Source organism: Pichia kudriavzevii, chromosome 1 (genome assembly GCF_003054445.1).
Source record: "Pichia kudriavzevii chromosome 1, complete sequence".
Lineage (NCBI taxonomy): Eukaryota > Fungi > Ascomycota > Pichiomycetes > Pichiales > Pichiaceae > Pichia > Pichia kudriavzevii.
The window spans coordinates 765,585-791,251 of record NC_042506.1 but is presented as its reverse complement, the minus strand read 5'-3'; the positions used below and the strand labels follow the sequence as shown (position 1 = coordinate 791,251).

Below are 25,667 nucleotides of genomic sequence, written 5' to 3'. Positions count from 1 at the left end.
ATTGTATCTTCTTTTTTTTTCAAACCAAAAGAAGCAGCGTTGATATATTTCGACGCATATTTTTAACCAATATGAGTAGCCATCTATTAGGAAAGAAGCCACCTTCTGACTTATGGTTTCTCATAACAATGGGTCTTTTTTTCATTATATTTTCACAAAGTTCGAAGTGGGTTTGAAGTTACCTTTGATAAACTTGGTTTCGGTTGTTAAACAACATTGGCATCTTCGTCCATTTTCTCTCATAAAAAAGTCTTGATCTTTGTGTCACCCTTTGTAAGCTTTCTGAGACATTTAAAAAATATTATTGGGATCATTACAACGATTACCTTTTTATGCTAGGCAGTTATTCTATATTAGATGAATCAACGGCCACTTAAACATTTTATACTTACAAGTTTTTTTTAAATGAAGATTATAGCGGGGAATGGTTGACATTTTGTAGGTGCAGCAATAGTAGAGTTCAAGAAAAACCTTTTTAATCAAGGCTACGGCAATCAAAGTGAAGAATTCCGCATAGTCAACAAGCAATATAATATTCTTGGCCTTGCAAATATTCAAAGAAAGTTTGAAGAGTTTTTCAAATTGTATATTTATCCATTGTATTAATCACAAAGTAATATGTATGTAGTGTATGGTCAGGTCAATAGCCTTAGCATTGACTCAATGGCCCGTAGTAAAAATATTACTAGCTATAATTCTTTGTGCTCAGTAGTTCTGACTTGGTCATTTTTGATTGGGTTTTTTATTTTCAAGATAAAGTCCAAGTCAGAAATTATCAATAAAAGCATTAAAACCAGTCTAATGGGGGGTTTCTTGGTTCACTTAAGGATTTGTTAATACTTTAAGTTTCGTTTGTAAATGTATCATTTATTGTTACCCCGTAATGCCAATATATATCTTAGGAAACGGCACAACACAAGTTATACTATCTTACAAATTGGTTGGGGAGCAGTTGCTGGTTCATTTGCTTCATTATTCTAATTCAGTACTATAAAAATTGAACAAGACTTAAGGGCAGCTGGGAATGGATTAAACGGGTTTAATGATGATAAATTTGAATTCCAAGTAAGTGAGTTGCTTGAAATCAGGTCATACCTAATAATAGAACATGCTAGAACAAAGATAAAGACCCTCTTTTCGCAAATGTTAACTACGTTAATAGAGCCTTAAAACCAGCGGTTTCACCTGGCAAGATTTTGGCAACCTCAGACGGTGGATTGGCCACAGCAAACTCAACAGGTGAAACCCAAAAATGGAAGAACTCTGATTATAATGAAAATGGCAACATTAATATAAGCGTGAAAAAAGGGTGTGATAATGGCTCAGTAGAATGTCATACAGAAGACATCAAATAATACAGTTCCTCAAAATCGAATGAAAATATAAATGCCTAAGGAACTATTACCTTGTGTTCAAGGTTTAAATTTAGTTTCAGATTTGTGCAGCAATCCACCACCAAGTGCTATACCCAGCTGTAGCAGTGAACAACCAGAATCAAACAATATAGGAGAGAATTCTGCCAAGATACAACTTGTTGTAACATTCGAACATTCCAAGAAAAAAAACAAAGTTTTTACTAACATGTATGCTTGCTAGTGAGGCGGGACACTTCCGCAATCAGAGACTTTTTATTAAAAGTCAAAATTAAAGCAGGTGCAGACATGGATAATATATTTTATCAAAAACCGGAAGCTGCTGATTCCGATACTCCATGTTCATGCTTCTTTGGAGATAACAAACCAAACTAACAACGAATTAGACAATGACTGTAGAATCCAGTACTTACTCAGGACCCTCTTCAACACAATTATGCTAAAAAAACAATAGAAAATTACAGAAAAGCAGCATAGATTGAGACAGAAAAATTAGCCGTCATAAAGCACTACATACTCATTGCTCTGGAATTGAAAGTTTTCAATTTGTTTACACGCCTGGAAATAAAACCGCCGGAACGGGAAATACAGAAAACTACAAGTACATCTAGAGATAAGATCCTGAACAGAAGTTTAAACGTGCTACCACAAAGGTGAACTGAAAATCTAAACTGTAAGTTCTTTCTCTCCAGTAGAGAAATTTTCAATTTCAGGGTGACTTCTTATAATGAAACTGAAATTCACAACGACGATTTTAACTGCTACAGACATGAATATGTGGGTGCATAAAATTTCCTCTCCGTGGAGGGAGTAGTCAAATAGTATTGCCAAAGTGAGTGAAATCACGATAAAACTACGATTGAAAATACTTTGCCAGACTTGTAGTATTAATCTCCGGAAATTATAGTGTGAAAAAAACAGAATAATGCGGAGTTGAAATGCCTCACTACCATTTTTTTCTATGCACTAAATATACAACCTGTCAACTTCGAACGCCTTCTTGTGTTAGTTCTAGCTTTCACCCAAGAGAAACCCCTCCCAAGTAAGCCATGTTATTCCCCAGTGATGTCACATATGATGAAAAGCTATGCAGGCTACAGATAAATAATTTGAGAAAGACAAGGCCAATAGTTGAAAGCGAAAGTAAGTTTCATATAGGGCATATCTATAGGGAGATACAATACGAATTTGAACAAATTTCGTTACGAGTCAACTTGGACCCCGAAGAATCCGAAGATGTTGATTTTGCAAAGTCCTTATTTTCACAGACTGATACTATCATTGGGGCACCATCTCTGATTAACACCCTTATCCATGAGTGCATCAAACACAACTGTTCACCACAATTTTTACGTGATGTCATTGATCAATACGACAGTAATGGAGAGGTAAGTGGTATGAGACTCTTGGTTGCGTTAAACAGATTGAGACGTGGTATATGGGAATATAATATTCTCGAGCGTGTAGAGTACATCGAAAGGATGTATTTAACTTGGTCATTTAGGAAGTGTGTTTTCGAAATGGAAGCCATAAATGAGGTTAAGCCTTCATTGTATAACCGTCCAACATTAATTACAAAACTTTTGTTCAAATCCAATCATTATCCAAAATTAGAAAACGAATCATCAAATTCAATGGTTATATTTGACAAGCTACATGATGAGTTTTTGGAAAGTTCAAGCGCAAACTCCGATAAAGAGGTATTTTCGTTTAATCTGATCAGCTCCACGATGCTGCTAGATTGTATGAGGCGAGCCGGATTGGATGTTGATTCACCACTGGAAACTTCTAACCCATCTTATCATTGTGAGGCTATATCCAAAAAACGTAAATTATAAAATATAGCTATGTGTACTTCAATTCAAGTATGATTAATTAATGATGTTATCAATTTACAAATTTCCAGTTAGTATTAAAAAGAGATTGGACTATTGTACAATTTTATTATTGGAACTACTATCCGAGACTTCCTTTACGTTTTACTCTACTTGTAGCACACTACCTTCTCCGCTTTCATCGTTTTTTGACGCTTAGCCTCATCTGCTTCTGCATTGGTGTATCGCTCGTTGTCTTCCTTCTTCTTCCCCTCCTGTTCATCTTCTTCTTCTTCTTCCTCTTCTTCTATGATATATGCTTCTTGCTTTTCTTCATCCCATCTAACAGTCGGGTCACTAATTGGATCCCCGTTGGGTTTATGCAATCCATACCGTAGATCAAATTCTGAGAAATCTAGAGGTTTGTGAATATATTCCACGTACTTTTTCAACGCTTGAGATTCAAGAATCATCGAATCAGAATATACCACTGAAGTTTCCAGGTTATAAAGCCTTGCATTCTTGAAAATTAAATGAATGTCAAACATATATTCTTCAAGCGTATTATATGTCCAATTATTAACTCTCCTTTTGACTGTATCAAACGCGATGGGGTTCTTGATTATCACATAATAATCTGGATATAACCTTCTTTGAGGTTTAGAATTGAAAATCTTACAAAGTTTTCTTCCAACTGGATTAGCATAATTTTGAATATGGTCCAATATGGCTGACATTCTCATCTGCAACTCAGCACGGTCTTTGGGGGTTGGGTCTTCGCTGGGATAAATTTCTCTGGAAAGTGGTAACGAACCAAAGTTTTTCCTTCTACGAACCAAAGGCGCAGATATTCCATCTGAAACTTCAGGGGTTCGACTTGGTGAGGTCGTTTTGATGCCAATTTTCTTTGAGGAACTCTTCATTCTCTTATCATCATGGGTGTCTTCAGTAGCATCTTCATTGATTGAATCGGATGTTCCTTCCCTTGATTCTTCTTTTTTCTTCTTCAAAGATTTCCTTGGCCTTTTCTTCGGAAATTTTTCTTCGTCCTCACTAACCAATCCATCAATTTCTCTCAACCATTGTTCTTCTGTCATATTTTCATCATATTGAGTAACCTTACGTTCCCTGGTTCCCCTTCCATAATTCATTAGTAAATTTTCTTTCGGCTCTTCTTCGGGCTCTGGTTCCTGGTTGTATATTTCAGGTAGCTCTTCTTCAGAATACAATCTTGGTAACTCGGAATTCCATTGCCTCTCCCTTTCTGCATCAACCTCTCTGAACTTTTTAATCTCGTCTTCATTCCTAGCCAATAATTCATTCAAATCTTCATCATTCAAATCTTCGTCCTTTTCATTTTGTTGGTCTTCATTTTCTATTAGTTTACGAAGTAAAGCTTCTTGTTCTTCTGCTGTAGATTTTTGATCAAATTTACCAGCTTGAATAACCTTCCCATCAATATCCAGTTTTTGATGAGCCTTCTCTAGTATATACTCCTCAATAGAATCAGTTGTAATTAACCTAAGAATACGGACTTCATTCTTTTGCCCAATACGATGTGCTCTATCCTGTGCTTGAAGATCTTGGTGTGGATTCCAATCTGTATCAAAAATAATAACAGTATCAGCTGTTTGTAAATTCAAACCCAAACCCCCAGCTCTTGTTGAAAGTAGGAAAACATCATACGGTGAATTCTCTGCGTTGAAATCCTTCAATAATTCCGTTCTATCATCTGCTCTAGTGTCACCATCTAATCTCATGTATTTAATATCTCTAAAACGAAGAAAATCTTCCATAATATCCATAATTTGGGTCATTTGAAAGAACATCAAAACTCTATGATTAGTAGCTTTGAACTTCGGTAAAATTCTATCCAAAAGCTCAAACTTACCGCTGGTTCTCCAAATTAAGTCATTATTTTGATGTGATGCATTAATCATATCTTCAATAGCAGGAAAAACAAAAGGATGGTTACAAATCTTCCTTAACTGCATCAACTTATTGTTCATACCTTTGATGCCAACTGCTTTGTTTTCTTTATCACCCACAAATAATTTATTATATTTGAGCATCTGTGAATATAATTTGGCTTGTAGGCCAGATTTTTTACACTTGATGACTCGTTCAACTTTATTAGGTAATGATTTCTCAACATCCTTCTTTAGTCTTCTTAGTAAAAATGGCCTCAACACCTTATGCAATCTCCTGATAACCAATAAAGTTTCCTCTTCAGATAGCTCAATTTTATCTTGACCACCAGTGTTGGCAAACGGTGTATTAAACCATTCGTCGAAAGATTTAACAGAGTTAAAGATTTTAGGTAACACAAAGTTCAAGAGGGCCCACAATTCGGGTAAATTGTTTTGTAAGGGAGTACCCGTCAAAATCAATCTGTAATCAGTATGATAAAATTCATTTAATGTGTAAGATAGTTTAGATTTGGTATTTTTCATTCTGTGACCCTCATCGATGATCATATGTACCCATTTAATCTTAGATAGTAGATATTTGTCCTTGATGATATACTCGTAAGTTGTTAGCAGAACATTGAAATCGCCAGATTTAACCTGCTGTGCTAACTCTTTTCTGTAAGCAGGTGAACCCTTATAACTGATTTTCTTCAAGCTTGGAGCCCAGTGATCAAATTCATTGTTCCAATTAGGCAATGTGGATAAGGGAACAATGACTAAAAATGGACCAGGTAATTTCTTGGCCTCGGTAATATAAGTGAGTAGTGCGATCGACTGGATAGTTTTACCCAACCCCATTTCATCGGCTAAAATACCATTTAAGTGATTGTTGAACAAAGAAACCATCCACTCCAAGCCTCTCAACTGATACTCTTTTAGCGTACCGCCAACAAGAATAGAAGGTTGCTTTTCAATTTTCTCTTGAATTTTGTGAGCAACTTTGTAATAATCCAAATCTTGTTTCTTCTCAACTAAACGGCGTTCACGTTCCTCCTCGTTCTCATAATCACTTTCATCACTGTCGATACCCTCATCAGGCTGTTCTACAATCCCATCTTCTGTATGTCCAACTTTAACCATTTTTTCAACGGTTTCCTTTTGCTGATCTCTCACAGCATCTGTCAAACTGCTCAAGAAAGAATTAGTTTGTTTTAATAAATGAGTAATTCTGGTGTCTTTTGTTTGGTCAAGCAACTTCACGTAGGCCTCTTCATCGTTTGCCTTTAAAGCTTGTAATCTTTGTTTAGCATTTCTTTCGATCCTTCTCTGTTCCTCCTTTTCAGTTTGTTGATGAAAAGCAGTAAGATTTTTAGCCAATTTTTGATACTTGGATTTTTTATCCATTAATATCTTCTTGTAACTATCAGAAGCATTTAATAAGCTTTGTTGTTTGTTAATGAGGTCACTTCTCTCCTTCTCATTCTTTAATTTTTTTTGTTCTAAGTACAGTGCATTAGTCAAAGACGCATCTTCGAGGTTGATGGATCTAACTTTGGCACTAAAATTCGGTAAATGGTTAATCAGAAGCATATTCTGGTGGAAAATCCCCGATAAAACGTAACCTCGTAAAGCTCGTTGGTACGGTAGCAATTTGAATGCTTCAAAATCATATTTGTAAGTAGATTCATGTCTTGCAATTTCCTCCAAATTTTCAAGCTCCAATTGTATTAATAAATTTTCATGCAGCTTTTTTAATTCGTTAGCGGTTTCAAGGTCTAAAGCATTTGGATAGACTGAAGGTGTATAGATTTTGGATTTAGGAGTATTGAAAAACTCAAAACTAAATTCTGAAGTCACATTAGGTATAATAAACGAATCAACTCTTGCAAGGGGGTTGTAGACGTTCTCAATCTTAGCGTTAGGGTATAGTTTTTCTAAGTTTCCCAAACTTTGAGGTGGACGAGGAGGCAAGATGTAATTTTTCTTCACGGGAGTTTCATCAATAGGTTGATTAAGTTGCAATGCACTAGGTGTCGCAAACCCAGCAGTAGTATCAAGATTGGCGACTTTCTTCTGTTTTCTTTGAGCTTTCTTCTGTTCTTTTTCGTTTTCCTTTTTAGGAGGTTGGATCTTCTGAAGTTGTTGAGCCTGGACTTGCTTTTGAATATTTGCCTGTCTGTATAAATTCTGAATATCCTGTTGATGATTGGAAAACTGGTTGTTCAAAAGTACCTGTTGAGCTGGAGAAGATGCTGGAGGTGACCGTTGTGATTCAACTTGAGGCATGGGTTGCAATGGTTGGGGCTGTGGTGGCGGTTGTTGAAGTTGTATTTGTGGTGATTGCTGCTGTTGCTGTTGTTGCTGTGGTGGTGGGGGTGGGGGCGGCTGGATCGGTTGTCCATTCTGCGCTTGTTGGAATCTTTGCCTCTGTAGTTGCTCATAACTTGCTGTTATTAGAGTAGTTAGTTCAGGAGGTAGTGGTTGATTCTGAATGAATTTCTTGAATGTTGCAATTTGAAATTTAAGGATATGAGCTTGTATTGGATGAAATATAGAAGATGGTTGATTAGAGGGTTGTTGATTAGAAACTGGAGAACCCGTCAATTGAGCAGGAGTGGAATTCTGACCCTGAAGTAGTTGTTCCCTACTCTGTTGTTGCTGCAGAGGTACCTGTGCTTGCTCTCGTTGTTGTTGCTGCAGAGGTGCCTGTGCTTGTTGCTGTTGCTGTTGTTGTTTAAGCAATATTTGCCTTCTCTGTTGAGCTAGCAAGTCATTTGGAGATGATGAAAAAGAAGTATTTGGCCCCAATGGGCTATTATAATTGGAATTATTAAACTGATTGAATGCTGGAGAACCATTATGGTGTTGCTGTTGTTGCTGCTGCTGTTGCTGCTGCTGTTGCTGCTGTTGCTGCTGTTGCTGCTGTTGCTGCTGTTGCTGCTGTTGCTGCTGTTGCTGCTGTTGCTGCTGTTGCTGCTGTTGTTGTTGTTGTTGTTGTTGTTGTTGTTGTTGTTGTTGTTGTTGTTGTCTGGCCTTTTGTTGTAAATGTGATTGAATCTTCTGGAAGTTGGGATCTTTAGCTAGAAACATAGATAGTTTAATATATTCAGGCATTCTAGTTACAGCATTACCATGCTGAAATTTTAACTGTTGCAACCGCTTATAAATGTCTTGAATTTGAGAAATTGTTAATGCTGTAGGTCTCAGTTGTTGATTCAAAGTTGCACCTGCATTTCCATTACTATTCAATTCCTGCTGTTGTTGTTGTTGTAATAGTATTTGTTGTTGTTGTTGTAATAGTATTTGTTGCTGTTGTTGTTGTTGTTGTTGGGATTGAGGTTGTTGTTGTTGTTGTTGTTGTTGTTGTTGTTGTTGTTGTTGTTGTTGTTGTTGTTGTTGTTGTTGTTGTTGTTGTTGTTGTTGTTGTTGTTGTTGGGATTGAGGTTTTGATTGACCCAAGATATTGAACTGGGTATTGAAATCCATCACTGAATAAAGCACTCACAGAGATAGTCTAGAGATAAGGAAATGTAAACAACACGAAACAAGAAACAAAGTGAAACTAGAGATAAATTAATATTGTGACGTGACCGGATGACGTGTGACCAATAACGGACAGGCTGGAGTTAAGGGACAAATTTTTATTTTTTTTCCCCCCCCCCTTGTTTTCCTCTAACAATAGAAAGGCTCAATTTATCAGAATGCCGTTTGAAGTAACACTATGCCACGTAGTAGAACTTGATACACACCTATACGTAGAATGGAGGAGTGAAAGTATTCGTCGTGTGCGTTCGATTGCGTTTGGTGGCGTATACTTGTGTTCACTTGTCCAGGTTAGCCGTCAATAATCTCAACGTCCACAAGCATTAACTGGCTTTTCTCCCAGTCTCGAAATGGCCCATTCTCGGAAAATGGGAAACTCGCCACAGAACAAAGGGCTCGCCGCTTCTGGGATACCCGTGGCGAGCATCTCTATGCAACGAACAAGAGCACCTTACAGAAGGAGCAAGTAGGGAAGAAGCATGGGTTGGAGAGGAGAAGGAGGAGAAGGAGGAATACAGAGAAACTGAGAGGTTGAAAATGTACAGTTCCACCTTACTTTACTTTACTCTACAGAGTCTTTAAACATAGCTTGATCTAATCTAACATAATTGGAGGGAGAGGGAAAATCTCGTGCAGGAGCAGCAGCAGCAGCAGCAACAACAACAACAACAACAACAAGACACCCGAAACCGAAACCGAATCGGAAGTAGCAAAAGGAAACGAATATGCCACATCTTGGCCCACAAATGGGTGTACAAGTGGGAGAATGTTAAATAATTACCCCATTTGGAGAGGAGAGGAGTATTAGAGAATGGGAGAGGGAGAGGTGATGCCCGGAAACAACCGCAGACCGAAAACGCCTAGACAGAATTTCTTTTTCTGTGTGGATCATGCTGGGCACAAAGTTGCAGCACACTGGTTAGCAAAGGAGGACATACGGGGACAAACTTAAACAGTAGACAGAAGGGGAGGGGGGTGTAGCTGCTGCTACAACTGTTGTTACAGGTGTTTTGCATGGATATCTGCTATTGGTGCATTTCGGTTCACCAGTGCCAATCCTATTACTTGCCAATCTTCAACAACCAACTTCATTGCATGTTGACATGCTAACGTACTAACCCCCCGGAACCGCTGCACCATCTCCTCGCATGTCACTGCCGCCACTCCACACTTGTCCCTCCCGTCGTATAATCTGCCCCCTACCAAACTTGCGTCTGGCATGGCCTTCAACAATGTCGCCCACTACATGTCCACGTCTCTCTAGCTCGACCTTGACGTCCCCCGTAATCCCCTCCTCGAGATGCACTACAGTATGGCCATTACTAACCGGACCATCACTGCCGCAACCTAAATCTTCATCTCGAAATCGCATATCTGAGGTCAATGTTAACCGAGGAGCATCTAAGGCTTCCTGCGGTGTCATGCCAAAGAGGAGCATGTTCATATACACCTGGACGTGCGCTTGTGGCTGGTTGTACCCCCCCATGATTCCGTAGCTCGCATAGAGCTCATCCCCATGGGAGTTGGTTATCATACCAGGAATAATTGTATGGTAGGGACGCTTATTGCCATCAATACAATTTTTAGACTGTGCATTCAATGTGAAATTTCCTCCTCGATTGTGTAGAGTGAATCCGTATCCTGGTACAATTATTCCACTTCCAAACCCTTCGTAGACAGAATTGATAAAGGAACACGCATTCCCAAACTTATCGGTTGCTGTGAAATATACCGTGTCGGATTTAAATATACTATTGGGGACATTCCGAATATCAGACGCTTGACCCATCTCAAATCCTTTAATTTCCTCATAGAGATAGTCGTCACTCAACACTTGTGAAATCAAGTGATTCTGGTCAATCCCTGTACGTAAATGGAAATGCTCATAATCATTGACATACTCTTCGGATTCTTTGAAGGCGACCTTCAGGCATTCAATAATCACATGTAGATAATCACTGGAATTATGCTTTAATTTCTTTAAGTCAACTGCTCCTTTAGTGGATAATTGCTTAATCAGTCCTAAAGTCATTAAGGCAATTATACCAGACCCATTGGGCGGAATCTCCCATAATTTATGACCTAGAAACTCATAACTTATAGGGTCCACAAATGTACTCTTGTGCTCCGAGAAATCTTCCCTTGTCATTACATGCCCCCGGCTATTCAGCTCCCTGATTATTGCTTCGGCAATCTCACCTTCGTAGAACCCCTTCTTACCTCTCTCGGAAATTATCCGTAACGCCCTACCCACCTCTGGATTCCTAACAACTTGACCCTCCCTAGGTGCTGTACCATTGGGTAGGAATAGCCCTAGTGTTTCTCTACTGCACTTGGTATTCATCCTTTTCAACTTCTCTTCCTCGTTCTTCCATAAACTGGCACTTATCTGTGAGACTGGATATCCTTCTTCAGCCAGGCGAATGGCAGGTGCTAAAACTTCCTTAAATGTAACATTGCCTGACCCCCATTTTTTCATGGAATCGTACCATCCACAAATAGCACCCGGCACGTTCACTTTAAAGACAGAATCTTCTGCAAGCCTAAACCCATTTACGTCTCTGGACCGTGACTTCTTCAACCAATCGAGCGTTATGTTGCGAGCAGATCTCCCACTGCCATTCAAACCACTAACCTTTTTCTCCTTAGAATCGTACCAAAGTACAAAACAATCACCACCAATACCTGTGCTTGCCGGCTCAAGAAGCGCTAAACATGCAGACATTGCTACACAAGCATCCATTGCATTCCCCCCTTTACTGAGTATTTCGGTTCCGGCCGAATTAGCCAATGGCTGTGTAGATGATACCATTCCATTCAGTGAATATACCGCCGAACGTCTAGAATTCGTAACAAACTCAAGAGGTCTACGAAACGTCATGCTCTTCTTTGGTTGGTTACTTCATCTCAGAAGTACTGGGCTTATCGTCAGAGTTACCCTTAAACTTTGAGGGATTGTAACCTTTTATAGTCCACTAAACCTAAAGTCAACATTTATTTTCACTCTCTTAGAGCCGCACTCACGGGAATAAGGAATAGTTTTTGTTACTTTCCGTATTTCCTTGTCGCATTGTTCAGATCCCTATTTGATAAACCTCAAACTTGGGCATGAATATATACGATGGTTTTGCTTACTTTATGGGACATAACTTTGGGGTTATTGGCATTACTAGGATACCCAGATTATGCATTAGTTTGCTTACAGACATCATTTGTGCTGGAAGACCTATACCTATTCCAACAACGACCAAATTACTCCACACTTTTAAGAGATGACTTGGTAACTTTTGTTATTGGCTTATTCTTGAAAGTTTGTGCTACATATTTGAAAAGCTGTGCATCATATTGGGTATGTGGATTAACTGAAGATGGGCATTGTGTTTCGGCAGGTTTGGAATTAGCGTTGTGGGGTTTCTTGTTACTTTTACTTGTCCACACAGGAATTTCTCGAGGTTGGTGGTATAACGATAGGAAACTCCGATTAATAGAAGGAAAGGGAGAGTTAATTAACACCATTGTGTTTTAGTTGACCCTAATTACCCTTAAATTGTATATTTATTCTTCCTTGTTATGACCCTAATGAATTACACCAGCAATATTTTCGTTTAATGGTACATCTATATGCCGCTCTATAACAAGCACAATAGGATCATTTTTGTTGCACAAGCCAATATAATGCATGTCGATTAGCCATTAGGCTGTCTTTGTTTTCTCTTCAACTTTTATCGGTTGCACACTAACTGATGTAGATTAAGAAGTCCAACCGCTTTTATAAAAAGAAAGAAAAGAATAAAGTGACACAATACTGAAGTACTTCATCAAATAAATATTGTCCATTTTACGCTTGTGTGATCCTAATTTCAAGGTTCGATCATGGTAATCAAGACTTCAATTTATACAAATTGATAAGTATTTGAAAAACAAAGTCTGTAAGTAGGGGCTAAGAAACTTGTTATTCTTAACGACATAGGCATAAATGCAAGTATATTATAATGCATTGACCTACTTCTAGACATACATTACTCAGTTTTTTTATGGATTCAATAGTTTTCAATGGAAAATATGTACTTGAGCGAACTGACCTAGTTAGAATAACAACTTTTGCTGAACAACGGCCTCATGGCAAATTGAGAGCAACACCTCTCTTTGGGTGCTGTCTACTAATTGCATACTCGTGAAACCTATAAAAGTTTGAAAAAGCAAATGTAAGCCTGTGCTCCTGTTTCTAGAAAGATCAACAATAAAAAAGTATACCGCTTTTTATATGAAGTACCTGCTCCCAGTAGAATATTTTTTGAATAGTAGCAAACAAAAAAAACTCGTTTCTTCAATTGTTCAACATTCTGAAGGTTGCGATTTCAAGCAAGAGGTTTTATCTTGCCGTAGGGCCCCTTAGATACCAAATGATGCTTGAGTTACTAATGGCAAAAAAAAGTTTACACAACTTAATCCCAGTAAAGAAAACCGTTATTTCCTTAAAGCATTGCATGTTTTCATTGAGTTTTTTCAAAGGTCTCTTTTAGCTGAGCTGCTATCTCTCAGGCTTCTATAGAATATTATGTTATTAATTTCCAGCATAGAAGGTAAAAAAAACCAAAAACTTATTTCCATATATGTATGACTGTAGGTTGACGGTGTCGAGAAAGCGTGATTTAACGTGAAAACATCAGCAACAGTTGGTGGATAAACCTTTTCTACTTTGCAGTCTACGATCATTTTGTGCCAAAAAGATGAATCAACAAGTTTTTTGGTTTGTGCTGTATCCAGGTATGTTTTTTTTTTTAGGATGAGATCATAGTACGAATTTCTACACAAAAAACTTAAACGTTGTATTATCATTAATTATGAACTGCGTGAATTAAAAGGTATCATACTTCGATAAATACTACCTAAAAAATATATAATGGTTGTTGGCTTGATTCTTAGGTAAAACTTTTAAAAATTGACGACGATAAATGATTGCTTGCAAACGATGAAAAAGCATGTATTAACAAGTAGACCCATGGAACTTAAACTTTGTATAAAGGATGCCTCTCCTTATGTTTGTGTAATCAAACCCGAAATGATTGTATTGAGTCTTTATGAGAAACAAAAATCATGAGTAAATAAAGTGTTATTAAAAGTGTGTAACACTAGAAACAAAATGTTCCTAATTTTCTTGTTTTAGTACAAAGTTTAGATAATATGTACACATCAGCTTGTGTAAAGAATCAATCCAACATTTATAATTGAGACTGGCATGTAGGTTTTGCAAAACTACGACAAAGAGAAAACCAAGCTGAAACTCATTAGGAGACTGTACTACTATGTACTTGCTATTTACCCCAATTTTTTTCAACGTAGCAAGTAGTGCTCTTATTTCTCCTAGCCACGCTCTCTTTCCGCTTACGGAGATGAATTTCCTGTTGAGGTTGAAGACAAGTAGCATCTTTATATCAAATTTTTTGTTGGAAGTTTCAGTTCATACTTGCCATCTTTTATGTTGGTGTTTTCCGGTCCAATATTAGTTGAGTAAAATATTTGTTAGTCACTTTAGTCTTTCTTTCTTAAGAGATTATTAGCAATCCTTAAACGTTCCATTTAAATGTGTCAAAAAAAAATTTTACTTCTCTGAGTGAGAGTGATTTTCAGAGACCTAATTTTTTGATTTTTTGGTTTGTTAAAGAAAGCTTTAATAAGAGCACATACTGTACGACACCTCCAAAACTAAATCCTACTTCGTAACTAAATGAGAGTTTTATATTGTCGTTAGCTGTGTACATGAATTATCAAAAGGCATAAAATTCAACTGAAGCGGGCTTAGCTCAGTGGGAGAGCGCCAGACTGAAGATCTGGAGGCCCTGTGTTCGATCCACAGAGCTCGCAATTAATTTTTTTTCACTTTCTTATTTTTAGAGGACATACATTAATTTTTATCACATATAGTCTTTGATATTGGAGAATACCATTCAAGAACTTGCGTAGAAAGTGTTCTATTATTTACATTTATCTTATAAACCTATAAAAGATTAAGTTCTCTTAATCTTTCACAATGAGGTAATGTCATTTTTTGAGCTCTTTCGATCTTATCCCAGTCGTTATAAAAGATACCTTGTGCACTTTCAATAAGCTCCCTCTGGTAGTTCTTTTCCCTCTGACATGTTTGGCTTAGTTCGTTGATATATTGTCCTTCAACATACTTATCTAACCCAGCTAATTCGGTGTCTGCATTTTTTCGCCCTTGGAAGTTGTTGAGGGTCTTCTCACTGATGTAGTAGTTAATATTATGATTTGGTGTAGTACGTTCAACATCCAAACCTGCACCTTTTTCAAATCCATATTTAGGAACTCTACCATGGAATTGTCTTGCATTATTGTAATTAGAGGACGAATCTCCAGTAAGTGAGTTGATTATTATGGAGAACAAAATAATCAGTAAAGGTAGGAATTGAACAATGTATTGTGTCCATTGAGCCTGCTCACGTCCAGCAGCTCCACGTCTTGCACCCTGTCCTTGACGTTGTGCGTTGGCGTTTTGTGCTGCACGTCTTCTAGCATTCATTCCTGGTTGATTACTATAGTAGAATCCATTATTAGGGAATCCATTACCTCCAAAGGTAAATGAGAATCCATTATTACCTAAACCACCCATACCAAACAACATATTCAATAAATCCTCGTTTAGACCACCACCCATACCAGGTCCTGGTTGGAACCCTCCTTGAAATCCAGGAAATCCGCCCCCAAAGCCCTGGAAATTATTGAAATGTGCTCCTGGATGTCCTGCACCTCCCCCAGAGGCACCTGCACTACGAGAGTCTGGATCAGTACCTGTCATGTCGTATAACTTCCTCTTAGATTCATCGCCTAAAACTTCGAAGGCTTTGGCAATGACCTTAAATGCTTCTGAGGCTTTTGGATGCTTATTTTTATCAGGATGTAGTTTGATAGCCAGCTTTCTGTATGATTTTTTGATTTCAACATCACTTGCTGATTTGTCAACTTTTAAAACACGATAGTAGTCAGTACGTTGAATGCTTAAAATTTCATCAACAAGCTTTGCTTGTTCCGGGGTACAATCTGCCATCGAGGGAGAATGTCAATGCTCGTATCAGTTACTTAGGAGGAAAAAAAGACCGTGGCGTCTTCCGTATTTGTATACTAGAAAGGATACTAACGTAAACTAAAATTTTAGTTTCACACGGGGACTTAGTTATCAGAGGCTGTTGAACAGCACGAGTGGCAAGTTCACAGCAAATTCCACCGCACCGCTCTTTGAGAATGAGGAAAGTCCATAATTTTTTCCAGCAAAGTGCGTTAAAGGGAATGTCGATCAATTTTATTATCTTGATTATTTACATACATAATATCGGAATATTTTACAAGAAAAACCTCTCTATTTATCGTCTTCAAGTAGCCAGAGTGCCATTTCTTTCTTATCAGATTTCTCCCTTTCCTCAGGTTGTTCAAGAACATCAACTTTGCCTTCCATGACGACCTGTTGGACGTGCTCCTTTTGCTTAGCACGGTCTCTCATACGTTCTTCGATTGTGCCACGAACTAACAATCTGTAAACAGTAACTTGCCTAGTTTGTCCCAATCTGTGAGCACGGTCCATGGCTTGCGAATCGATTGTTGGGTTCCAATCCGAATCGTAGAAAATAACGGTATCTGCAGCAGTAAGATTAATACCTAAACCACCTGCTCTTGTCGACAACAAGAAGATAAATAGTTCAGGATTCGTTTGCCAATCATTCACCAAATCTCTTCTGTCCGAGAGTCTAGAGGAACCATCCAACCTGATGTATTTATATTGTCTGTAAGTCAAATATTCCTCCATTAGATCCATCATTCTAGTCATTTGAAAGTAAATCAAACACTTATGACCACCTTTCTTAAGGTCAACCAACATTTGGTCAAGTTTCTTCAACTTGGCACTTTCTAGAACAAATCTTTCCATTGATGGAAGTCGTATAGTACCACCTCCCATGTAATTGGATTCTTCTTCAGGTAACATCTCTGCTTTCGGCCAATCTTTGAGAGGAACTTCATTTTCAATCAGTGCAGCTTGCGTGTCAAGGTTCAATGGCAATAGTGCTTGTCTTATTGTAGGACTAAATAAAACGTCATTTTTTATTGAGTTTAAGTTACTTTTTGAAATTACTAATTCAACTGGAGGAGCCCTAGCATTATCATGATAACCTTTTTGGAAACTTCTCATGTACATAGCTTTCGAAACACTGTCTATGGCATCTCTCATATGGTTTGGAATTTTATCAGATACTTGCGAGCTCAATACCACCGAATTCTTCTCGTCATGACCATATATTTCCTCTATGAGTTTTGCCCTTGAATCTCTAGTAGTTTGTCCATAATTTCTATTATTCACTGCATTGATTAATACATTATTATTGACAATCCGTTTCACCTCACTAGGTGACTCCCTAACAAACTTGAGAACATTCATTTCATTTTTCTCATTACTGACTAAAGATTCGGCATTGTAAACAGAAAACATTTTTTTTATCATTCGTTCCTTGTCAGTAAGATTCTCTTTCTCAAATGATGGTAACAGAAGGTCATCAATGATGAGTTTTGGTATCCTATACTCGATTAGGTTCCTTGTGCTGTAATTCAATTCCAATAAAGGTTCATTAACTTCTTTTAGTAAATTACCTGTCATTGAATAAGAAGAGAAGCTAAATGCAGACTTTGTATCTGCTCTTTCGAACAAATCAGGATGATTACAAACTTTTCTAAATTGCATGACAACGTTCATTAACGACTCAACTTCTTCATTGTTACCAATTCTTTTATTGTTCTCAATCAAGTCCATCAAGTTGATTTGGGAACGTAACATACGGTACAACTTTTTTTGTCTATTAGTCAGATCACAGTAAACATCAACCTCGATCTTATCACCCAATTCGCTTTGAACGTTTTTCTTGATTCTACGTAACATAAATGGCTTTAGAATAGCATGTAACCTACGCAATTGCTCTTCATTCAATTTGGAATTAGCTTGAGCATGCGCCTCAATATCTTTGGAAAACCATTCACTGAACTCATCATGAGAATCAAACAATGAAGGCATGATAAAATGCAACAAGGCCCATAATTCTTGCATGTTATTTTGAATTGGAGTACCAGTTAAAAGTAATCTATTACGGCATTGTAAGTTGAGTAGCGACTTCCATCTGGTAGACTGAGATGATTTAATGGCCTGTGCTTCATCTAAAATCATATACTGCCACTTCATTTTTTGAAAATATTGTTGATCTGCAACGACTAACTGATAAGAAGTAACAACAACATGAAATGGAGTATTTCTATTGTATATAATATTTTTTCTGTCCCAAAATTTACGTAGAACTTTACGATCTTTGGCAGTACCCCAATATGGTAAGACATTGAAATCAGGCACAAACTTTGTAATTTCCTGTTGCCAGTTATGTAACGTCGAGGAAGGTGTCACAACAAGGAAAGGTCCCCAAATATCATGCGTTTCCGCCAAGTATGCAAGGACCGAAATAGATTGAACAGTTTTACCGAGACCCATTTCGTCTGCCAAAATACCATTTATACCTTGCTCGTATAGATTCGCCAACCAGTTCAAACCTTTACGTTGATATTCCTTTAGGGTGCAGTTCAATAATTTAGGTTGGTCAACAACAAGGTCACCAGCTGAAGATGGGTTTTTGAAATTCAACTCGCCCTCATTATCCTCCTCATCAGATTCGTCTGCCGAGTCGTCAGAATTATTATCAGCTCTCTTGACACCATGATTAAACTGCTGTGCCTTATTTTTAGCTTCTAACAAGGCCGATTGTGCATTGGCAGCAGCCCTCTTTTGTAATTCAGCTTCATCCTCTTCATCAAAATTCAAAGCATTGAAATCTTTCGTCGCCAAACTCAAATCAACCTGATCTTCGGAAAGATGTTTACCATTGGAGTTGGTTGAAGAACTACTTGGTATATTTTTGTCGCCCATTTCACCTTCCATTTCACTAGTTTTAATTTTCCTACCAATGAAGTGAGAATATAGTTCGGTTTGGTTGATTAAGAAGTTTAGTTTCCTAGCTTGTCTCTTTGCTTCTCTTTCTTCTTCCTCTTTCTTAGCCTTAGCCAGAGCTTCTTGTTCGGCTTTCAATCTCAAATTTCTTTCTTCTTTTTCGTTTTTCTTCCAGAAACTTAACATTTCTCTCATGTTTCTTCTAGCCTTTGCATTCAAATCCTTTTGTTGCTTGGTGGTTTTACTTTGCCATTTCTTGCATTCTCTCATGGCTAACTGTGCCGTCTTTCTCATGTTGATAGATTTTGCTTGAGCAGTTTGCTGGAACAACCTATAAGCTTTTGGTCCATCTTTTCTTGCCAAATCTTTCCAAATTGAAATATAAGTGTTATCGTAATGTCTTTCAAGGGACTTCAGCTGCTTCTGAGATAGACTTTCTTCAATAACAGGCTCCGGTGGTTTGACATTTTCTGTATGACTCACAGCATCTTCAGTGGAAACAGTATTTTTGCCCCTCCTTCTTTTTTTCTTTGGTTCCTCCTCCTCTTGTTGGTTTTCCAAAATTGCAGTTAATTCTGTCTCAAATTCTTCATCATCTAGTATCTCATCCGCACGGACCGTTGGTTTTCTCTTTCTTTTCGATTTCACAACATTATTCGTAATTGCAGTCGTTGCAAGTGAATTCTTTTTAGATTTGCCCTTGCTTCCTCTGGTATTAGGTTTACTGGCCGTTGATTGATTCTCATTAGTTTTCACGCTAGAGGTCCTTCTACTTCTACGTTGTGGTCTATTTGGTTCTTGGGTAGCTTTAGCATTAAATCCATTAAATGCTAAGTTTTTGATTGGATCTATATAGTTGACTCTCAATGGTGCCACATATGGATTTTCATCCGGTGATAACTTACTACTTGAATTAGATTCGTTCAAATTTTGGAGGATGTATTCACGTTCAGTTTGAACATCTACCATGTAATCTAATACTGTAGATTTTAGGTGGTCTAAAGCTCCAGCTTCTTCTCTTGCCTGCTTTTGACGTTTGAAAATCTTGTCATATATATCAGTTGAAGGATTCATTTTATCCACTTGAGTTCTCAATTTATCAGTGAATTTGCGATCAAGGTAAATACCATTCGTGGTAGCAAGGAACTGAAACTCATCATTCATAAGCTTCAAGTCATTGAAAGTGGTGTTTGCAGTATGGTCCATGTTAACAACAGCCCTTAGCTTCTTCTGGAAAACCTTCATTAGTTCATCAGCATCGGCTAAAGTGGTCCTAGAACCATCCTTTACCTGACCAAGGCCTGCTTCGTTTTGAAGGTCTTTCCCTTCGGTCTTGACCTCGGGCTCTAAAGACATATCGGTTGGTGACGTCTGTAATTAAAATAAGAAGAAAAAAAGAAGATAGTGTTAGCAGAATGTCTCCTGTTAAGTTGTGGAATTCTAACGTGTCACGGGTGGGGAGATAAACGTACCTTTGCCTGGTGAGTAGTCTCAGTGTCGACAACACTCTCTGTGTGTTGCATCTTCATCTGGTTGCCCTCTCAAATGGACACCCCTTGTGTTCAGGAAAAAGAGTCAGTGCATCACCCGAGAGTGCAAAGAAAACTTGATGTTGTCGAACCTTCGAAGTCGTGCACTCAGCTCAACTCGACACAAATCGATCCACCGTATAATTCACACCCACACACACTGTTTTATTAGGGTTTTTAAATACAAAACACCACTACGTAGAGCTGGCTAATAAACAATGTCACAACAGAGCAACACTCGTCAGGAAATGCTGGACAATGCTGTTTCCTTTCTAACAGATCCTAGTGTTGCAGATACTCCTATGGCAAAGAAGATACAGTTTTTAGAGTCAAAGGGGATGTCCAATGCAGAAATAAACCAAGCATTAACTATAGCCGCCACTCAACAGCAGACACACAAAGGCCCGCCACCGGCTCCTCCTATTCCGGCTGGAGCAGGTGTCCCAAGCACAGGTGGCGGTTTAGGTGTAGCTCCCTTCCCATACTATGCCCCACCACCACCTCCAGCACCACGCTCCTATGATTGGAAGGATTATGTCATTATGGGTACAACTTCGGCGGGAATTATGTATGGTGCATATCAAATTGTGTCTAGATACTTATTACCGAAGGTTATTCCTCCGTCTCAGTCAAAGCTAGACGAAGATAAGGAAAGCTTGGAAAGGGAATTCCAACGGGTTGAAGCTGTTCTTGAACAATTGGAAAAAGACCAAAGTGAGTTCATCAGTAGACAAGATGAAAAAACCAAGCTGATCGATGAAGCATTGATGGAAGTAGATGCAATTGTGAAGGCTACCAACGAGAAGAACTTGAGAAATGAGGAGACATTGAAGTATTTAAAGTTAGAGGTTGACAGTATCAAGACAACATTACTGAAGAACTTGGAAGCTCAAAAGAGCACCATTTCCAGTGAACTAAAAGAGTTGGAGGAGAAAACAGATAACTTGATATCCTTTATTGATAGCATTGACTCGAAGAAGGAAACGGAAGGATACAGGCAATCAGGCACTGAAATCCCAAGACCTTCACCATCACCACCTGCTAATTTGCTGACTAACAATCGCTCGACATCAAGCGTTAGTGTTCCAACAGAGCCCAAGTATGAACTTGATATACCACCACCATCTAGTGTGCCATCTGCTAAGGATATATTAAATGAAAACTACAAGTCGACTTCCAGCACTTCGTTGCCGCCGCCAGCAGAGGTCACAACTACGGAACCAAGTTCTAATATTCCTGCATGGCAATTAGCTTCTGCGCAAAAGTCGAAAATAGGGAATTCTGATGCTTCAATTCCAGCCTGGCAACTTGCTGCACAAGATAATTAGATGGCAGGAACCATCTATTTATAATTATCATACACATATATGTAACTATAAATATAAATATAGCAGTTTAAGAGACGCTAGTAACTCAAGTTCATTTAGTATTCTGAACGCTGTTACCATTTTATTTAAGATTAGATAACGATTTGAAATTCAAGTTTATATTAAACATTAATGATATATTTAAGAGCCATAAACATAAGAAAGAAGTATTGGGGGAGAAAGAATGAACGGAAGGAGTGGGTAAGGAGTGAAATTTTTTAAAATATTAATTAGCCAAAACTAGAATGTCTTACCAAAGACGGCCGAATCTTTGGATTTATAAAGGTCTGCACTTTCCAAGTACGATTTCTCCAAGCCATCTGCTGCCTCAGTTTCCTTGCTCTTCTTCCAGATAGATTCCAATGGGTCAACAGGGGGTGGGGCAGTAGCATTAGATCCAATGGTATTATTCAAGTTTGAAACAGAGGTTAAGGCAGGCGAGTTCCCAAGCAGGTCTGAGACCATATTAGGCGAGTCATTTCTGGCATCTGTGGCAGAGGCAACAGTTGAGTGGGTTGAGGGAAGACTAGAATCCAAGCTGGCCATAGAAGAGTTTGGACGTTGCGCATTTTCTTGATGATCTAAGAGAGTGTTGAAATTCAATGAAGGTAATCTCGATTGCGAAGCCGTTTGTGGGGTATCATTATTTGATGTAGAGGAAGGGGTTCTATTAAAGAGCGGTAAAAGCGACGTTGGATCGACCATGTTATTGTTGATGGATCCATTACCGAAGATATCTGGATTTTTCTCTTCTGTAGGAGTATTTAAGGTAGAGCTGGTGAGATTATTATAGTCGAACCCAATTGATGCCGCTGTCAATGCAGGAGAATGTAGAGATTGCTGGCTTTGGTTTGATAGTTGTTGGTACAGGAAAGACTCAAGTAAGTTTCCATTTTGTTGCTGTTGTTGAACCTGTTGTTGTTGTTGTTGCTGTTGTTGAACCTGTTGTTGTTGTTGTTGCTGTTGTTGAACCTGTTGTTGTTGTTGTTGCTGTTGTTGTTGTTGTTGCTGTTGCTGTTGCTGTTGTTGTTGGATATAGAGTTGCTGCTGCTGCTGCTGCTGTCTTTGTAGCTGCTGCAATAGATTCATTGGGTTACTAGCATTGACATACTCTGCTGGAGTTTGCTGGAAAGGATAGTTTCCGTCAACCCCATATTTGTATGGGGTCTTATAGTTGCCACTTGTTTGGGTTTGTGAAGCAACCTGTCTCCGATTGGACTTGCTTTTGAAATTCTGCACAAGAGTTCCCAGATGTGCACCACTCATCATATGGGTTGACATGGAATTAAACGAGCTGCCGCTTCCAGTATTAGACTTATTCATTTGTCTGCTTCCCAATGGACCTTTACCCTGTGAATTTCGGTGTGCAGCGTCTCTATGGACGCTCCTAATGGCTAGAAGACGCTCGATCTGATGACACTGATGCTCAAAGGGCGTCGCCATAGTCTTGCAATGCTGCAGTGCTTTATTACTCCAAGACTCCAGCAATATAGACTTAAGTCTTTACTGGTTTATCTTGCTAACAAAGTATAAACCTTGTACTTCCCATGTCAATTTCCACTCGCTGGCGCTTTTCACCATCTTTAACGTTTTTTTTTTTTTTTTTTCCTTCCATTTCCTCTCCCTCTCGCTTTCCATTTTTTTTTTTCACTTGAAATTTCCCGTTTCGTTGTTTTCCAGTGTGGAAAATTGTTGCCTTACAGGGTTTTCACATTTTTTTTTTTTTTTCCCTCACTATTGTTTTGCCCCTTTTCCGTTGTAGATTTTTCAACCTTTTCTCATAGGTGGGGGAAATGAGAAAGGCATAATTTTTGGCTGTCGCGGGTCCATTAAGAATGTCTACCCTTGAAGATAAGAATGTCATCACTATAGTGGGGGCTTGCTTTTTTTCTTTTTTTTCTTTTTTTCTTTTTTTTTTTTAGGTAGATAGACAGATATATAGATATAGGTGGTGATAAATTGGAGGGCCATGTTGGTTACAATTGGTTCTGTGGATACGAGCCAGGTTGAGAATGGACTCCGTTGATGGAGATAGAAGGAGCAGGACACACCGTAGTCACCAAGCGCCCACCGTGCGGTCTTTGGAGCGGCCAATGCAGACAATGGACGACCCCTTGAGACCAATGAGAGTGACGTCTAGGAGATGGTTTAAGAGGAAAGTTGATATTTCTACACCTCACAGTATACCATCTGTAAGCCAACTACAATCAAGTATCGAGAGAGAAAGTGGTGGCTCTAGTAGTCATCCAAACGAGGGAGATTGTAACTCCTCTCTCAACATGAGCCTCTCTGAAGACGTCCATGAAACCAGCTATTGTTCTGAGGATTACATTAGGGAACTCTTGAAGCCGAGCCATTGGCAGAAGGAAGACATCAACCCTTCCGATCGGATGGTGGAGGGGCTCAATGTTGAGCTGTTAGACCACCAGGTTTTGGGTTTGCGATTCTTATTAAGGCGTGAAGGGGCAACACCAGAGGAGAGGACGTATTTAAAGAGTGCCAAGGTCATTCTCAATGGTGAGCCAGTTACTTATTATAATAGAGGTGGGATTTTAGCAGATGACATGGGTCTTGGAAAAACAGTTCAAACTATAGCACTTATTCTGAGCTCCCCCTTCAAAGGAGGAGAACCAAGGACAACTTTAATTGTCTGTCCTGCCTCCCTGGTGACTCAATGGTGTACTGAGATTGCCGACAAGGCGCCATCATTAAAAGTATTGGCTTTCCATGGAACGAAACGACCCTCCGATCCAAAGGTTATTCATAGTTATGACATTGTAGTTACCTCGTACTCGACTTTGGGATCCGAAGATTCTAAATCGGATTCCCCGTTATATAGTTCCAGCTTTAAGTTCAAGAGAGTGGTATTGGACGAGGCACATTCAATTAAGAACAAGTCTACTAAAAGTCATAGGGCATGTTATAAGATAGTAGCCGATTTAAGGTGGTGCTTAACTGGTACTCCGATTCAAAATAATGTTGATGAATTGTATGCCCTTTTCAGGTTTTTACGTGTTAATAAATTTGAAAATGAAATGGTTTGGGAATTAAAGATCGGCCAAGGGTTGAAATCACGAGACGTTCATCGTATGACCGAAGTCATAAAAACTTTACATGGCATATTGAATAAGTTTATGCTTAGACGTACAAAACAGCTTTTACTCGATAACAATGTGTTGCTAGTTACCAAGAAAATCTATAGAGAAACTTTGGACTTTACACCATTTGAGAGGGGAATGTACAATCAAATGGTAGACCAGTATCGCAAGGAGATGAAAGAGAGGAAGAAAAACGCTCAAGCACAATTGCAATATATGGAAGAATACACACGCCTTTTACGGTTAAGACAATTATGTTGTCATTGGAGGTTGCTTTTCAAAGATTTGCAAATTGACAAATCATTGAACACAAAAATATCTGCAAACTCAGTTGATACAGAAGAGGCCGGTGTTGATGATATTTTAAGTTCGATGAAAGAAATGACTCTAGACGAATCCGCTGAAAACACTTCAAACACAAGCAAGGACATGGTACATCCAATCAAAGTTCAGCGGGTTTTGAATATACTTGCGAGAGATAAGCAGTCAGATGTCCGGAAAACGATTATTTTCTCCGAGTTTACATCGATGCTAGATATCTTGGGCAATGTGCTCACGAAGGAAAAAATCAAATATGCTAGATATGATGGTAAAATGGACAAAAAATCTAAAGACAAAGCACTTGAGATAATCAAAAATGACCCTGATGTTTTTGTGCTTTTATGCTCTCTCAAGAGTGCTGCTTATGGATTAAATATCACATCTTGTTCCAGGGTTATACTCTATGAGCCCTTTTGGAATCCAGCAATCAGTGCCCAAGCAATTGACCGTGTATACAGAATTGGACAAACCCAGAATGTTGAGATATATGAGTTTTTTATTTCAGATACGGTGGAAATGCGGATTAGGAGGATACAAGAGTCTAAAAGAAAGCTCATGGATTCAGTAGTCGACAAGAATGTAGATTCCACAATGGCTATCGTAGGAAATGGTTTGAGCCGGAAGGAATTATTTGATATCTTAGAAATTGCAGACCCTGGGTGAAGTGTAGCAATATCGCATTTTTTTTTCTTATACCAGTATAAAGCAATCATCAATTGTT

The 25,667-nt window shown here is 38.5% G+C and overlaps 8 protein-coding genes and 1 non-coding gene across 9 annotated transcripts; 4 read left to right on the top strand and 5 right to left on the bottom strand.

Moving 5' to 3' along the window:
* Window positions 1-2,422: 2,422 nt before the first annotated feature.
* On the top strand, window positions 2,423-3,211 carry C5L36_0A03520 (uncharacterized protein; the record flags this gene model as incomplete). The annotated part of the gene is made up of 1 exon (XM_029463368.1): window positions 2,423-3,211. One exon carries the CDS (start codon window positions 2,423-2,425, stop codon window positions 3,209-3,211), a length of 789 nt encoding a protein of 262 aa, XP_029319228.1.
* A 146-nt stretch (window positions 3,212-3,357) lies between these two features.
* C5L36_0A03510 (uncharacterized protein) lies at window positions 3,358-8,583 on the bottom strand (the record flags this gene model as incomplete). The annotated part of the gene is made up of 1 exon (XM_029463367.1): window positions 3,358-8,583. One exon carries the CDS (start codon window positions 8,581-8,583, stop codon window positions 3,358-3,360), a length of 5,226 nt encoding a protein of 1,741 aa, XP_029319227.1.
* Window positions 8,584-9,754: 1,171 nt separating this feature from the next.
* On the bottom strand, window positions 9,755-11,521 carry C5L36_0A03500 (uncharacterized protein; the record flags this gene model as incomplete). The annotated part of the gene is made up of 1 exon (XM_029463366.1): window positions 9,755-11,521. The coding sequence occupies one exon, from the start codon at window positions 11,519-11,521 to the stop codon at window positions 9,755-9,757; it is 1,767 nt and encodes a 588-aa protein (XP_029319226.1).
* A 2,912-nt stretch (window positions 11,522-14,433) lies between these two features.
* Window positions 14,434-14,505, top strand: C5L36_0Atrna3F. Its single transcript has one exon. It is a non-coding gene; the product is annotated as a tRNA-Phe (tRNA).
* Window positions 14,506-14,638: 133 nt separating this feature from the next.
* C5L36_0A03490 (uncharacterized protein) lies at window positions 14,639-15,706 on the bottom strand (the record flags this gene model as incomplete). Its single annotated transcript, XM_029463365.1, has 1 exon — window positions 14,639-15,706. The coding sequence occupies one exon, from the start codon at window positions 15,704-15,706 to the stop codon at window positions 14,639-14,641; it is 1,068 nt and encodes a 355-aa protein (XP_029319225.1).
* Window positions 15,707-16,015: 309 nt separating this feature from the next.
* Window positions 16,016-19,987, bottom strand: C5L36_0A03480 (uncharacterized protein; the record flags this gene model as incomplete). The annotated part of the gene is made up of 1 exon (XM_029463364.1): window positions 16,016-19,987. One exon carries the CDS (start codon window positions 19,985-19,987, stop codon window positions 16,016-16,018), a length of 3,972 nt encoding a protein of 1,323 aa, XP_029319224.1.
* A 391-nt stretch (window positions 19,988-20,378) lies between these two features.
* On the top strand, window positions 20,379-21,488 carry C5L36_0A03470 (uncharacterized protein; the record flags this gene model as incomplete). Its single annotated transcript, XM_029463363.1, has 1 exon — window positions 20,379-21,488. One exon carries the CDS (start codon window positions 20,379-20,381, stop codon window positions 21,486-21,488), a length of 1,110 nt encoding a protein of 369 aa, XP_029319223.1.
* A 279-nt stretch (window positions 21,489-21,767) lies between these two features.
* C5L36_0A03460 (uncharacterized protein) lies at window positions 21,768-22,970 on the bottom strand (the record flags this gene model as incomplete). The annotated part of the gene is made up of 1 exon (XM_029463362.1): window positions 21,768-22,970. One exon carries the CDS (start codon window positions 22,968-22,970, stop codon window positions 21,768-21,770), a length of 1,203 nt encoding a protein of 400 aa, XP_029319222.1.
* Window positions 22,971-23,539: 569 nt separating this feature from the next.
* C5L36_0A03450 (uncharacterized protein) lies at window positions 23,540-25,609 on the top strand (the record flags this gene model as incomplete). Its single annotated transcript, XM_029463361.1, has 1 exon — window positions 23,540-25,609. One exon carries the CDS (start codon window positions 23,540-23,542, stop codon window positions 25,607-25,609), a length of 2,070 nt encoding a protein of 689 aa, XP_029319221.1.
* Window positions 25,610-25,667: the final 58 nt, after the last annotated feature.